Below are 14,920 nucleotides of genomic sequence, written 5' to 3'. Positions count from 1 at the left end.
TTGTTAAAATCATCAGTATTATGGCAAGATCTATCAGTGTCAGGTGGGCAGTGCTGTAAATTAGAATATTGTTTTAAAAATGAAAACCAAAAGCCAAATTATAAGAGAAATAAGCTGTGTTTTCTTGCATGCAGAAAATTCTGACTTAGACTTAGACCTATACCTGTTCAGGTAATGGGAAAGAAACTGGTATACACTAAACCAGAAGTAATCATCTAGAACCACCTGAAATTTGATTTTGTTCACTTCCTTCCATTTTCTAGAGTGCTCTTTTTTAAAGCAGTAGAGAGAATTGGGAGTATATATAGAGACTGTAGTCTGCTATCTGGATTTGTACTTCATCTGTCAGCTAGAGCTACTATCTAGTTTTTACTTCTGCCCTATAGTAAATTCTATAAAGCCAAAGTAACTCAGCTTAATCTTCTTTCACTGTTGGGTAACCTGTGTAGGATTACCTCACCTTTTGGCAGGTTAAGAATAGGTATATTGACAGCCATTCAGGTTCAACTCATATTTGACAATCTATTAAACACAGTGATTTGATACTTTGGTAAGTGCTAAATCTGTGCCTCCACTGCAGAATTAACTATCTGCACAGAGATTATTTCCATCACATTATCAAATTTAAATTGGAGCACTCACACTGAGGTGACATCCATCATGGGCCAAAAACTTGAATAAAAAACCATCTTACTTTAATGCAAAGATTTTATTCTTGGTATCAGTCAACTAAGGGGCAGGCTTGACAGTTTTCAGGAGTTAACTTTAGTAAAGGCAGGATTAAGATTGCATGTACCTGTTTCACTTTTGATCTGATTTATAGCATCAGTCTTGGATGTACAAGTGAAAGCCAATGAGATAAGGTAGTTGTGCATCGTTACTGTCTCATATGCAATGCACATAACAGTTATAGCAAATCTGTTTCTTTTTAAACATAACTTTTGATACCTGTGGAGTGTAGAGGTAAAAAAGGACTGTAGTAGTTCCTTATTTTTATTTTATCTCATTGTTCATTTGTTTAGGTTGCTACACATGCATCCTAACATATTATTTCTTGCCTCTTTTTCCTTTGGTTTATTACAGAAGGAGTTCATATGAATTCTATATATAGGTTTCTTCAAAATTTCCATTATAAAAGCACTTCTGAGCTCTACAGAGAAATGCTGACACCATTATCTTTATGTCCATGATGTGTCTTTGGATTCTGGCAAGCAGAAAGCCTTAAGGTTAGAGAAATGGCTTTTCTTTGTCCCCTGAAAGCCACTCAGCTATAAGCTGTTACATCTCTATTTTTCTTTGTTGTTCACATAGCTTGAGAAATTTCTGGCATCAGGAAAAATAACATGAAAGAGCATGGGAACATTCAAAAGGCTTGCCCATGCTTGGAAATTACAGCAAAATGGCAAAGTGTGAATTTCAAGTTCGATATTTTGAACTAACTTCCCATATACACATTTGGCTTTTACACCAAGTTGAATGGAGGCACAGAGCTAACCAGGAGAAGATGGCGCTGTATGACTGTTCTGTATTGACTATTTCAGAGTTTTAAATCCAGGAGGAAATCTCTGTGGCTGAACCACAGTCACTCCAAGTGCCTGTGGAACTCTGCAAGGAGTGCTGTGCAATCCCTTCACCCCATTTACTGGGTACATGGCACCACATCCTTCCCTGGGATTTGCACAGAAAGACAAGGCTTTTGTGGAGGATTCAATTCCCTGCTGATGGATTACATCCTTTGCATGCCCATGCCAGCTCTGGACTGACACCCTTCCCTCACTCGCAGTGGTCATGCCATCATCCTTTGTGTACTAGCTGCAACCATGCTGCAGTTAGGACTGTTGGGGTTACAAACTCTGCAGAGAAAATCTTTCTATTTAGAAATATGTCTTTTGATTTCTAGTTAAATAGAAGCTTATTAATAACACTCAACACTGTTTATGTAGGTTTCAAATGCTTGCTATTGGACAGTAGAAAGTCACAGATTTACAGTTGCCTGTACAAACTTAATTCTCTTTCCTTAAACATGATTTATGCTATAGCCTTTTATTGTACAGCCCCAGTGCTTTTCTGTAGCACCAGTGCTTGATTTAGCACAAGAACAAATGCAGACAAAAGCATAAGTAATGTTTCACCATCAACAGTTGCACTTTCTAATTTTTGAGTGGTTTACTTTGGTCCACTCAACACTTAAAATCAATTTTGATGGGTGAAAATGAACTTTAAGGAAACAGCTGTATTGGTAAAAATCACAGTATTGGTAGATGTACATTAATTGAATACACCTCTTTTCACACAAATAAGATTGTAATGGTATAAATAGTTTTTGTACCTCCTGCCTCACAGGCAGAGAAAATCTGATGTCTATCTTTGTATTCTTTTTTTCCATCAGTCATAAGCTTGTTGAATTTACAAAGGAGAACCCTAAAAACAAGGAATGTTTAATCTAGTAATGAAAAGGCAGAGACAACATGAGAGAAAGCTGAAGTCAGGTTAAGATTAGAAATTAAACACACATTTTTAATAGATAGAATGATTTTAATCCATGTAACAGATTATTTGATGGATGCTGCTTGTCTTGATATCCTGAGATTAAGTCTAGATGTCTGTGAAAAGTGAACTTTATTCCAGACAAAGTGAATGAGTTCAAAATAAGGGATAATTGGGAAAACTTAATAGCCTGTGATTAAGGTCAGACTACATAATCTAGTAATTCTTTCTGATTTTAGGAATTCTAGCAAATCTTATAGTTCTATAGATTCAGTTTATACAACACTTAAAAACTGAATTTTAACTATCCATTTTCTATCTGGCAGCAATAAGGCATCCATTACTTGTACTTCAAGCTCTTAAAAGTGCTTTTATTTGACTCCATGTCTCACTGCACACCTGAGGGATACACAAATAGCGTGTTTGTGCATATGATGTTGTAGCTGAGGTACATTCACTGTGCTGTAATTCCACCCTGACTCACAGCACTGCAAACAGACATACCTCCTGAAGAACAACGTTTGTTGGAACAAAACTGATGAAGCCAAGGCTATCTAATCACAGTACATTCAAGCATTACTTTCTCTCACTGATATTGTAGTACAAGAATTTTCTTAAAAGAATGTTGTTAAACATACTTAATCTTGAACTTCAGAACAAAGAGTCTGTTCTGCTCATTAAATTAGTAAAAAAAAAAGCAAGCTTTTGCCTTAATTTGATCTGTTGGACAGGTAGCAATTTGAAATCCTACACTTCTGTTGCCCCAGCATAGCTAAATTTTGCTCAGTTAGTGTACTGGAATTCAAATTCAGACTTACCAGCATGCTGTTCCCTAAAGAAACGTGATTCTGTCTTTGGCTCTGTGGGCCCAAACTTTCATCTTCTGGCAGTCACTCAAGTAAAAGTGCCACAGCACTGTGATAACAGTGACACTGCTTAGAACAATGCAAACACGGCACTGCTCTAATGTAAAGAAAAAATTGTGAAGATGCAAACCCACTGATTGTTTTCAAGTGGAATATGAGAGTTAGGTCAGTAGTACCTGTCATCCACATCTGGAGCAACAGTAGATGAAATGAAAATCAAAATAAACCAGATCTGTGAGGCAGTTAAAGATAAGGACCCATGCTAACTTTATGATGCTATGAATGTTATTATGCTAGTTTATATAGTAGCTCATAGAGGTAATTCTTGTTAATAAGCATAGCTAAATACATAGGTGATTTGAAATTTCCTTGCCTTTCCATGCATTGATGGATTTATTCTTTCCACACTAACCCTCTCTAAATTTCTAATTCAAGATGTCTTTAATGAAGCTCTGCATAGGAAGTTTCCTTCAGTTCAATGTACAGTTTTCACGTTAGAATTTTTCAGCACGTTTAATTTCTTCAAGCTTATTTATTAAGCTCTCACTGCGTAGCAAACTGCAAAAATCATACAGGTTGATAATTTAAAGAACTTTTTGTGAATTGTGCCTTCAAAGTATTTTTCCTGCTCTTTTCACAGGACGTTACCCAAAACTAGTGTTTCACTTTGAACTCAAGAGAAACATCTTATATTTCATACTAGAGACATACGTACCGTCAATCCTCCTGGTTGTGCTCTCCTGGGTGTCATTTTGGATAAGCCAGTCATCAGTTCCAGCCAGAATCTGCATAGGTGAGAAGCCAATAAAACAAAACAAAACAAAGGTTGGAGCATTAAGATGCTTGCTTTATTGCGCGTACATGGTATCCGTTTCCAAAAGGTGCAAATGTTTCCGAGTTTTATGGAATTACTTTTCTAGTTTGCCATCTGCAGCACATCATGCAAATTCTCCTTGAAGCCCTGCTATTCTTTAACAAAGCAAATGTCCTTGGTAGTGAAAGGAGACTTGGAAGCAGGAGAAGCTACTGGAAGGAGAGGAAAAAACAGTCATTTTGGAAATCATTTCAAAATATTCAAATGCATGCTATGTACAGACAGAATTATGAGGCTTTTGTGAGCGTGAATGATACATACTAATTAACACAGGAATAATAAGAGAATTATGAGATTAAATATAATTAATTTCAAATAAAGGAGATTCTGAAAGGGAAAAATGCAAATCAGTTCTGATCAGACTGCAGGTGGGGTAGGAAAAACACTTCTATAGAATAGCAAAGAAAAGATTTCACATCAAATGAGACTGGTGGACAACTACACTGAGAAAAATGATATCTGAACATTTTAAAGGAAGCATTTGCATTGCATTGCAATGGTGATGAGTTAATAATATACATTCTAAAGCATGAAAATCTCTCCTATTTTAATTTCCAGTTTTCTCAGATTTCCAAATATTTTTCTTGAGCATTTTCAATCATTTAACTTCAGAATTGCAAGTACATTTAGAAGTCTCCTTTTCAAAACATGCCCTTTTAAATTCTGTGGCATACTAGGTGTTCATGAAGCTCAGGAAAAAGACTGTCCCGGTTTCCCAAATGCATTGGAGGGCCTCATTGCTATCCTTGTTTTATCAGAATTTATATTTTTGTGTTCCACAGGTGTTACCACAGTCCTAACTATGACAACGCTGATGATGGGAGCAAGGACTTCACTCCCAAATGCTAATTGCTTTATTAAGGCAATTGATGTATACCTCGGTATCTGTTTCAGTTTCATCTTTGGAGCATTGTTAGAGTATGCTGTGGCTCATTTCTGCACTCTGCATCGACCCAGCTCAAAGGAACTTCCGAAGGTATTTTAATTCTTCCCTTGTTGACCTACAAAGTAGACTTCAATTATATCTGCTAAAAAAAAATAAGTTATCTTACTTAGCATTAATGGTAAATGTATTTAAAGAATTTTGTATTTTAGAATAATGACTGTGATAACAAAATAGCCTCAAGAAAAAAGGAAAATGATTTGTATTCCTGGAACTTTTTGGAAGAAATCAAACAAACAGAAACAGCAGTGTGCTAGATGTATCACAAAAATCAGGCACTCACTTTCTCACAAGCAATGGCATACACTTTCTTACAGTTCAAAAACTAGACTGAGCAAGGCAGCTTGATCTTTTTGCTGTACAGCAAAAGCAAACAAGCGAACAAGTCTTTATCACCTACTATTTATGAAACCTTCTGCATATTGCATGGTACGTGATTCAGTTTACTAGCAGACAGCTTCACATCTTAGGTATATCAGGTCCTTATAGCCTTCCACCTACACCTTCTTTCTGAACAGCTGCACCTAAAACTCAGACTGTGATTCACTTTCTGTTCTGGGTCATTATTATAGCAATGTTTTTTGCTGCTCTAATGAGCTTCCTAAAACGGTGAGATATTGTGAAATAGACTTAAAATAAAAAAGGATCAAATCAACACAGGCATTTTTCAGTCTGGGGGTTGTCATCTTGCTAAAATAATCAGGAAAGTTTCATGAAGAAGTTCTGCTCTATCCTCCATCTTCAGTGTTTGGCAGTGAAAACAATGTCATGAGAAAATTGGAAGCTGAGTGTCTTAAAGCTATTAATTATAATACTGAGTCTAATATGCATGACAAAAAAGAAAATTTAAAGCAGCTTATGAATTTTCTAGACAAATATTTTAAAAAGTGATTTTTTTTTTGTTAAAGCATGAAAAATGAGAATATGAGGAAAAAAAATACAGGAAGATGTTTGGTTGAGTGCTGTACAGTTAAATGGCCAGAAGAAAGATTGTTAACAATTTAAGCAATACTACAACAGAGCATTGCAAATGCTTAAACAAAGCCCCTCAGTAGGTTCAAGAAACAGGATACTGTCTTGAGTTCAAGTAGCAAAGCTTAAAAACAATGAAGATCAGCTGAAATGTTTGTTTATGCCTAGATAGTTCAACAACTAATATGGGATTTTGGCTGTGTGAATGTAAGATTAATTTTGTAAATGCACAGGACTATGTTCAAACAAAGCTGCCATCAGATCTAGGTGTGTGAAGAAAGTTTGAAAAAGGTCCACAAAGGTGAGCCACCCAGTGGGTTTTAAAAGTCATATGCTAACTGGGGAATGTCTACAAATGGGCAAATGCTGGTTCTGACTGAGGATTTGAGTGGGAAGCCTGAAGGTCATTTTTCCTGGCAAGACAGCATCAGTGACAATTCCCTCTGAGCATATCCATCTTGTGAAGTAAATGGTTGTCATTTGCTCATAGAGTGGAAAAAAAGAAAAAAGAAAGCTTATTGGAGGTAAGAAAGCCAAGTGCTTCAGTGCTTGGATGGTTAAGCATTTTCAGATCTGTGAAGGGCATTTATGACTGCCCTTGCCTTTGCTTACCTGTGTCAGCTTCCCTTTCATATGGGACACAGGCAGTAGTGCTTGCAGATGGAGCAGATGCGAGAACTCATGGAATTAGGTGGAGGTACAGCCCTAAACAAGGAAGGAAGACTTAAGGTGCAGTTTTGTGATAGACTTAATGACCAAAAGGGGTGATCTGTTACTTTAGGCATGTTTCCTGCCTTCTTGTGCATCAGGGGTGAACAAGTCCAGCTCACCGCTTGCCCACACAAACACAAGCATAGGGAAGAGACAGTTGGTGGGTCCTAGATCAAATTAAGACTTCTTAGAATAAGGAAAATGCCTGTCATGTCCTTCTTGTACTGTAGCCAAGGAGATGAGCACTGCTTACTGAGCAGGGTGGCATATAGAGCACACCTGGCTTCTGTTTGTCATTTCACAGTGAAAAACAAAATATCACAAGGACAGAAGTACTAGCTAAAATGCCATGTCACTGTCTAGCAGGCACTTAACAAATTTCAGTGTGATTATCGTCACCACAAATGTGTTCTCCTCATTATCATGTGCTCTTGTGGACATAGGGTAATTAGAAATCTCACTTCTCAGTTTGTTATTCTCATGCAAGCTGATATAATGTTTGCACTCAGAATTATGTAAATAAGTTTAGAAGGTGAATTGAAAATGTAACCCTCTGCCTTGTATAGGAATTAGTTGCACTGCTTTCTGCTTTGTTCTTTAAAGCGCTTGGGCACTGGCATATGAAGTTCTTTTGAGACCTCTGGGGTCTCCAGTTTGTAGTAAAAACTGGTGAAACAGCTCATCATCAAACGCTCTTACAGTGTTTCACATTATGTGAAGCAGTACCCACAGAAAGAGCTTCAAAATGAATGGCAAAAGCAGAGGAACCACCTGCTAAAAGGTCAGATAAAATGTGCCATTCATGTGAACTACATGAGTTTCTCTTCATTTATGCATAGGTGTGAATTGTGCCATTCTATAAAGCAGAGAAATCATTCTTGGACTTCACCTGTCTTTCACCTAATCCTCTTCCTTTGGGGCAGAAAGAGGAAAAGATTGAAGATTGGAAATTAGGTTACAAGGGCAGTGTTGTGCATACTTGGCATTTCTGTGCCAACATTGTGTGGTTTGTATGAACACTTGAAGAAGCTCCAGGTGTGCAACACTCCTGGTTGAGATATTTTTAATCTTGAGCATCTATTCAATGCATTCACTGGCAGTAACAATTTTTCTCAATTCTGCTGGCAGTTAGATGTCAACAAATACTTCAGTGAGCATAAACAGCAGCCACAGCAGCATGTCCCCTGTAGTGTCAGAAGATAATGCAGTACCTTTCCTATATTTTATCAATTTTGTGTCCAAATAGAGCCCTTCTTAGTGCCAGCTGCCATTTTCTCATTGACAGCTGGAATCCAGAGAAATCTTAGTGTGACATTTAAAATTAGAGTCACAGTTGAACTCTTGCAATTTTTTTTTTTTTTTAAATTATGTGAAACATCTTAAGCTGTCATCACATTCAGTTCTTCATAATGAGTTTGAAAAGTCCCTTCATAGTTCTGATTTATTAAAATTGTAGTTTTTTATAAACTAGGGCTTGTGACTGTTCTTGAGATGAACTTTCTCCATTTTAAGCCATGTGATCCAGCACTTTTGGTGTAAATACATCTCTGTTAAGCAAGAACCCTGCCTTGCAACACCACAAGCAGAATTGAATACATATGCACCACATACAGTATTTGCTGCCTAAGTTATAAATGTCTCTTAGGAAGTAGAAAGGAGTTAAGAACAGCCTAATAACGCATCAGCCTCCTGTGAATTGTTCACATGTGCTTGTGTGAAAAGAAAAATGGTACGCACGCAATGTCCTTTCATGCTCTGCAGTACAACTAATTCTGTACCAACATTTAGCCAGCCCTACCTGAGAGACAAATAGACTCTTATCTAGAAGAATGCCCTAAATCCTGCCATTTTTGAAGTATAGCTGTTCTTTTTTTCCCTTTCTGAAAAATGAGAGCACTGGAAAAAAAAAGTCAGGATTCTTCTGACAGGTTCCTTTATTTTATTCACTTTTGAAGCGCCAAGTGCCTTTGTTAAGCAATAGCCTGGGTGCTGTGTTTGAAGCAGCGGGGGCTCCCCTGACAGCCCTGGTGCTCTCCTCGGCTAGGGGAGCTTTCTGAAACAGGACAGCTGTGTATTTCTAACAGAGTTGGGCTCCATATAAAACTCTGGGTTTGAGTTTTAGTACTAGCCCAGGTATTGTTTAAGGTTCAGAATGGAGTTTTGTGGATTGATCCTCTCTGTGCTTTACAGGTAGAGTTCTGTCCTGGCCTTTGGTTTCAAAAGTTTTCACAGAACTGCAGGAGGCTATGTGGGGGGTGAATACGTTTTTTGAGTCAGTATATTTTTAAGGATGTCACATTGTGATGAACTATGATTATTTCTCTCAAATAAAATATACTATACTTTTTTTTTTCTCTTTTTTTTTTTTTTTTTTTTTTTTCCAAATTGAAAACGGAAAGCAATAATAATCCCTTTTTCTGTCTCCATCTGTCTTGCTTCACTGACTCACAACAGTCTGAGGACATTGTCCAGACTCCACTTTAATTTTCAAGGACATTACTAATTTTAGATGAAGAAAGGCCCAAGAACCAGGCTGTTCGCAAGTACCCTGAGCAGAAGAATGATTCTGCACCAGCATGGCGATCTGTCAGGTGGTTTAATGAGCATTTATTGTCTTTATTAGCTGTATTATTTCTAAATGAGCTTTAGTGTGGCTACGCATAGGGTTGTACCTATTAACTTTTCTAAAGTTTGTTCTTGTTTAATCAAGTTATTTCCATGATGCAAATGGAAAAAGTGAATTGGTCAGAGGAAAGAGATTCTGAATTCTACATTTCACAAGCAAATTTTTAGCCTTTTCTTGTTTGTTTGCCACTCCCTGGTGTGGAAAGTAATAAAAGCATCAGAAGACAAAGTTAGGTATAGAACTGCCTCAATTAAGACAACTCCCCCTTCCAACTTTCCAAAATTAGGTTTAGGTTAGATACAAATCTGGAGCCAAACTTTGTGGCTTGGATCTGCTGGTATCTGCAATATCCTAAACCAGAGTTAAGATCCCTGAACTTTCAAGAGAGTTTGCGTAGAGCTGATGTCTAATCCCATGTCCTCTGAGTCAGTGGCAGAAAACCTGCTGACTTCAAAGGGTGAAGATTTCATACATGAACTTCATGGCTCTGAGCCATTTCTAATCAAAGAAACAAAACCCACCAGAAGGCTTGTACAACATTCTCTACAAGGCTGTCTTGATGCAGCGAAGCACATAAAAATGTGCTTAATCTTAGCATAACTTTTAACTTAAAGCATGGGTTTCGGGACTTGAAACAAAGTAGTATGTACTATTTAGTACTGAATTAGTTGTGCAGCTTATGCCTCTTTATGATCGTCTTTTTTTTAGTTGCATTTTGTTTTGTTATTTTAACTAATTCTGTTTTCATCATGAAGTACAAGGAATAGAGCAGCCAGCTTTGCAGAAGGCATTTTGTATTCTGGGCTGCTTGATTTGGGCTGCAACAAGCTTCACTAGCTGGTCTGGTAACTCACTCTACTTCATCTACCATCTGGGGCTCTGCTTTACTCCCTTGGTAGACATTACCTTTTGCGAGAATTTCCCCTGAGCAGAAGACAACTTTTTTGTATTTTGTGGATTTGCTGCTGTAGTGCACCATATTTGAGCACATTCAGCTTTGCTCTGCAGCCCTATGAAAGCTTCTGTGGTAAGCTATTGTGTTAAATCGGTGTGTTTTACTTGTATACAGAGGCTCTGAAAACTGAAAGGAGCTGTCTGGTGCCTGTGGCTGCTCACCCTTGGAATCATGGAGCTGAACCACAGGAAGAGTTGTAGGAAAAATCCTATTATTTGCTTCACTTCTAAAGTAAATAGGCAATGAAATGTGCACTTAGGTTCCTGCTGTGCTGTTTTGTTTCCAATCAGGATGAGGATGAAGAGGCTGAAGAAAGGAATAGAGTCCTGGCAGCAGCTGCTAACAATTGCAGTGCCCCTGACAATGTGAACAAAATTGATTCAAACAAGAGCAGCAAAACCAGCATCAATGGCAAAAAGGAGAGAAGTAAACACAGTGGATGTAGTTCACCAATGTCAGTAATGAAAAGACTTTTTTGTATCTTTGATTGTTTCCATGTTAAGAATCCTTACCACATAGACAACTATGCCAGATTTTCTTTCCCGTTATCATTCATCATAATTAATGTATTTTATTGGGTATATTATTTGTATTTCTAAATATTTTAAAGTTAAAACTGTTATGGTTTAAAGGTTAGAAAGTGGGTACAATAGTGAAGTTGCAGTAGAATGGGAAAGCTGCCTTAGGATAAAGGGGGATATGAGGGGACATGCTATCTTTTCAAGCATTTATGCCAACTTTCTTGTTAACTCACTTTTCCACTATTAAATGACTGTCATCTGAAATTGACTTTCCTTTTAGCATGCATGTCCCATATTATACTACTTGTCAAGGGACATTAAATCCTTTTTAATATTTTAATGGTCAACTTTGTAAAATAAAAGCTATATTATAGTTGTTTCTGAACTGTGTTGAATGTGTTGAAAAATAAAGACATTGAAGTGTTGTTTTCCTGATACACTTCCAGTATTCAATTCCACCTACCTTTATTAATAATACATAAATTTTCCAGATTATATGTGAAAATGTGTAATTGTAGGTTAATGTATTTTTGCTTCATAGAAAGAAACAGTTTCAAAGGTGTGGGCTACCAACACCAACCAAACAATATGTGCAAAGTTGTAAGACTGCAAAATACGTATCGAGACTCTACCCTAAGTCTTTACACAGAACTCCCATGGGCATCAGTGGCTTTTCTGAATACATGCATGGCAGAAATGGACTGGAGCCAAGAAAATTTAGATCCAAAGAATTGTTTTCCCCAGGTGAGGAAAATTTTAGGGGCTGGCCAGTCCTTAGTGGAATATGGCCATTGATGCTGAAGTTTGTACTCTGCACTCTGCTCAGTTACAACTGCCTGGGTAACTATTATGCAGAGGAAAATTTTGATATGCTTCATTTTCAGCTTAGCAAATTCTGCTTCAGTCACTTGCCATTAAAAATTTTGTGTAAAGATGAAAAAGCTTACTTCCTGAACTGACAAGAAAAACTCTGGGTATACAATAACTCTCGATGAGAAAAGGGAAGGTTTTACACAGATGTGTGTAAAACTTATGACCCACATTACAGAATGGTTACACCTGATGAAAAATGATTGCAGTCTTTCTGAGTGTTGACTTCACTGACAGATGTTACAAAAGTTATTGATCTGGCAACCTGTTTCCTGTACTGCAGTTTGGAAGTTTAGAAGCATTTGTTGCACTTTTTCCCTTACCATAATAAAAGCACGAGTTGCACGTATATACAATCTTTGAGGTTCTTTCCAACCCAAGCCATTCTATGATTCTATGTATACGTATAGATGTGTATGTGTGCAACTTAAACTGTGTACCTTGACATTTACAATGATATGCAACACTGCACATGTAGCAATACATTAGAAATCCTGCATAACATTAACACTCTTTGACTTAGGTTCTTGGCAGTATGCTGCCCATGAGGATGAACACTATTACGAGAAGGAAGAAAATGTAAAATATTAGTATGAGTTTGTTTTGCCCTCCCTTGCAGCAAAATCCATAAAAGGTGTAAGAAACAATATGTATTTTGTACTTTTCTTTAAATCATTCTGCAGTTGCAGATTTAATCTTAAACTTTGTATTCAGAAACAGATTTTGTGAGTTTTGCTTTTTGTTTATTTTGGAAATGAGTTGTAAAACTGGATTTTGAGATTTTTTTTCCCAGTTCTTTCCAACATAAAATTCACAAGAGGCATAAGTAGAACTCTGTATTTAGTTTCCTATATTTGAAGTTTACATTGACCCTGAATATTTTTAAATAGCTCATGCATATGGTACAAATTATCTATTGTGTTAACACTAAATTTAGGATTAACATTTACTACAGTTGTAAAGTGAGCATTGTAGTTTCCAATTAATTTAGAGATAATTCATCTTTTTGGTAGTTTCTTTCTTAACAGAACAGTAAATTATTATGAAAATAAAATCATTTGTTGAGCTATGTCTTTCAATACCACAATATATATATTTTTGGAGATTTTAGACATTTGAAGGTATTAGACCTTGCTGATTTTTCACTTTGTCAATTATTTGTTGTCTTTCTCAGAGTCAACTGTATTTTAGGTGAGTATCATGCAGCCTGCTTAGTGGGATGCTGGTATATTATTTAGACTGTATCTGCAATATTCCACCTAAATCAAAAGGGACATACTAAAAAGATGACGTTTTGGAACAGGCATTCACTAACTCATAAACCAAGGTGGCTCTTTAAATAAGTATAGAAAATTTGTTTTAACATATAGTTAAACAACTAAATGTCCTATCTGAATTCTCCAGTCAACACATATTGCAAGCACAAGACAAGGGCATCCCATCCATCTGTTGGTTTGAGTAGCCAGATTGAGCATCATGGCCACCTTTATGATCAGTGCAGCAGTAACCTACATAGCTCTGTTCCTTTCATTGCAAGTCGTTTCAATGTTTGTGATAGTTATTTTAAAAGAACAGTTGTGTCTTTTGACATGGGAAAATTAAAATTGACATGGGAAGTATTGAATAATGTCTCACAATTTCATCCTGCAATTCAAAAATAAATTAAAAAAAGATTAGAGATTAAAGAAAGTATACATCATATTAAGGCCAGTGACAGAAGAAGAAACAGAAAGATGTAGACCTTTTGCTTTCCATTAACAGTTCTTGCTGGTGGCATAGTGCAGCAGAGTGCCAAAAACACCACTGGGGTTATAATGTGGACAGGCTACTGAAGAACTGACGCTACTGGTACAATTCACTTTATGCAGCAGTAGGTGGAGCTAATTAACTACTCTTCATGATTGAATGAGCAAATGTAAATGGCAGATGCTAGTTAAGGACTCTAGAGAAAAGCTATTAGAAACTGACATTTGTACTATGGTAACTAGGTCATGTTTTCAGTAACAGATTCATTAGAATCAGACAAAACCGTGTAGTCAGGTGGACTGTTGAGGACTTCTGTTTTTCGTACTGAAGTTCATGCTTCTCAAACCCAGAGTGCCATTTCCATCATTTTAGTCACCTAAATCAGTAACATTCTGCCAACCTGTGAAGTAACATTGCAACCACAGTATCTTGTGTCTGATGCCTGACTTTTCTATCCTTAGGTTGAGGTTTTCTCTTGCAGGTAATAATGATTCAAATCAAAGTATTACAGTATCTCAGTATTTCAAGACAGGCAGACTAGTGGCAGTACCTATGATTTTCTCATTAATATTTAAAAATCCTAAATAAATATTCACAGGTAATTTGTGGGCACACTGCTAAGAGTTGACACAAGCATCAATTTTTGCTTATAAATTATGATTATAAAAGCCAGTTCAAATCTTTAGGAGAAGTTTCTCCTGAAGATGGGGTTTGCTGAAGTGGCAGGAAACAAATCAGGGGGAGTCTTCTGGGCTGATTAAAGATGTCACTGCAAGAACAAGCTCACTCAACCTGAGTGCTGAAGACTGGGATGGACTCTGCTTATATTATTATAAGTATTATTATACTTATATAACTTCATAATTAATACCAGGGTGCAGTTTAATCATATTGCCAGTTTCAGTTTTTTACCAGTTTTCATCTGGACTCATTTTTCTTTCCTAGTTTCATCTAGCAGTCAAACTTTCCATCCTCAGAGAGAGAAGGATTTTAGGGGTATTTCAGTCTCCTGATGTGAATTTATTCGTATAATTTGGGTTCTGGGTTTGCTTTCAAACTGGAATGGACCCTATTTTCCTATTCCAGATTAACTACAGCTGGCTTCATCTGGCTTTACCCACATAGCTTCTTTCTCAAATGGCATTGATGCAATTCTGGCCATCTCAGTGTTTCTCCATAGCAAAAGACCTGTTTCCATCCCAGGTTCTTTCTGGCTTAATCCTTGTCTCATTGTTAAACCAATGATCTCCCTACTGAGGATCATGGATAAGTTTCCAAGAAGAATGGTCACATAACCATTACGTGGCCGTGGACCAAATATTCAGCATTTTATCTGCCCATCTATTCAC

At 36.9% G+C, this 14,920-nt stretch overlaps 1 protein-coding gene across 3 annotated transcripts in view; it reads left to right on the top strand.

The window, feature by feature from the left end:
- LOC118169403 (gamma-aminobutyric acid receptor subunit pi-like) overlaps positions 1–11,386 on the top strand; it is a 46,745-nt gene extending 35,359 nt beyond the window's left edge. For all 3 annotated transcript variants that reach the window (XM_035330697.1, XM_035330698.1, XM_035330699.1), the window contains exons 8-10: positions 3,994–4,146; positions 5,010–5,203; positions 10,725–11,386. In XM_035330697.1, coding sequence (XP_035186588.1) covers positions 3,994–4,146; positions 5,010–5,203; positions 10,725–11,033 — 656 coding nt within the window. In that variant the 3' untranslated portion in view covers positions 11,034–11,386. The remainder of the gene's footprint in view (positions 1–3,993; positions 4,147–5,009; positions 5,204–10,724) is intronic.
- The last annotated feature ends 3,534 nt before the right edge of the window (positions 11,387–14,920 follow it).

The sequence above is a fragment of the Oxyura jamaicensis genome, chromosome 6, assembly GCF_011077185.1.
Source record: "Oxyura jamaicensis isolate SHBP4307 breed ruddy duck chromosome 6, BPBGC_Ojam_1.0, whole genome shotgun sequence".
Taxonomy (NCBI): domain Eukaryota; kingdom Metazoa; phylum Chordata; class Aves; order Anseriformes; family Anatidae; genus Oxyura; species Oxyura jamaicensis.
This window is presented reverse-complemented; position numbering and strand designations above follow the sequence as displayed.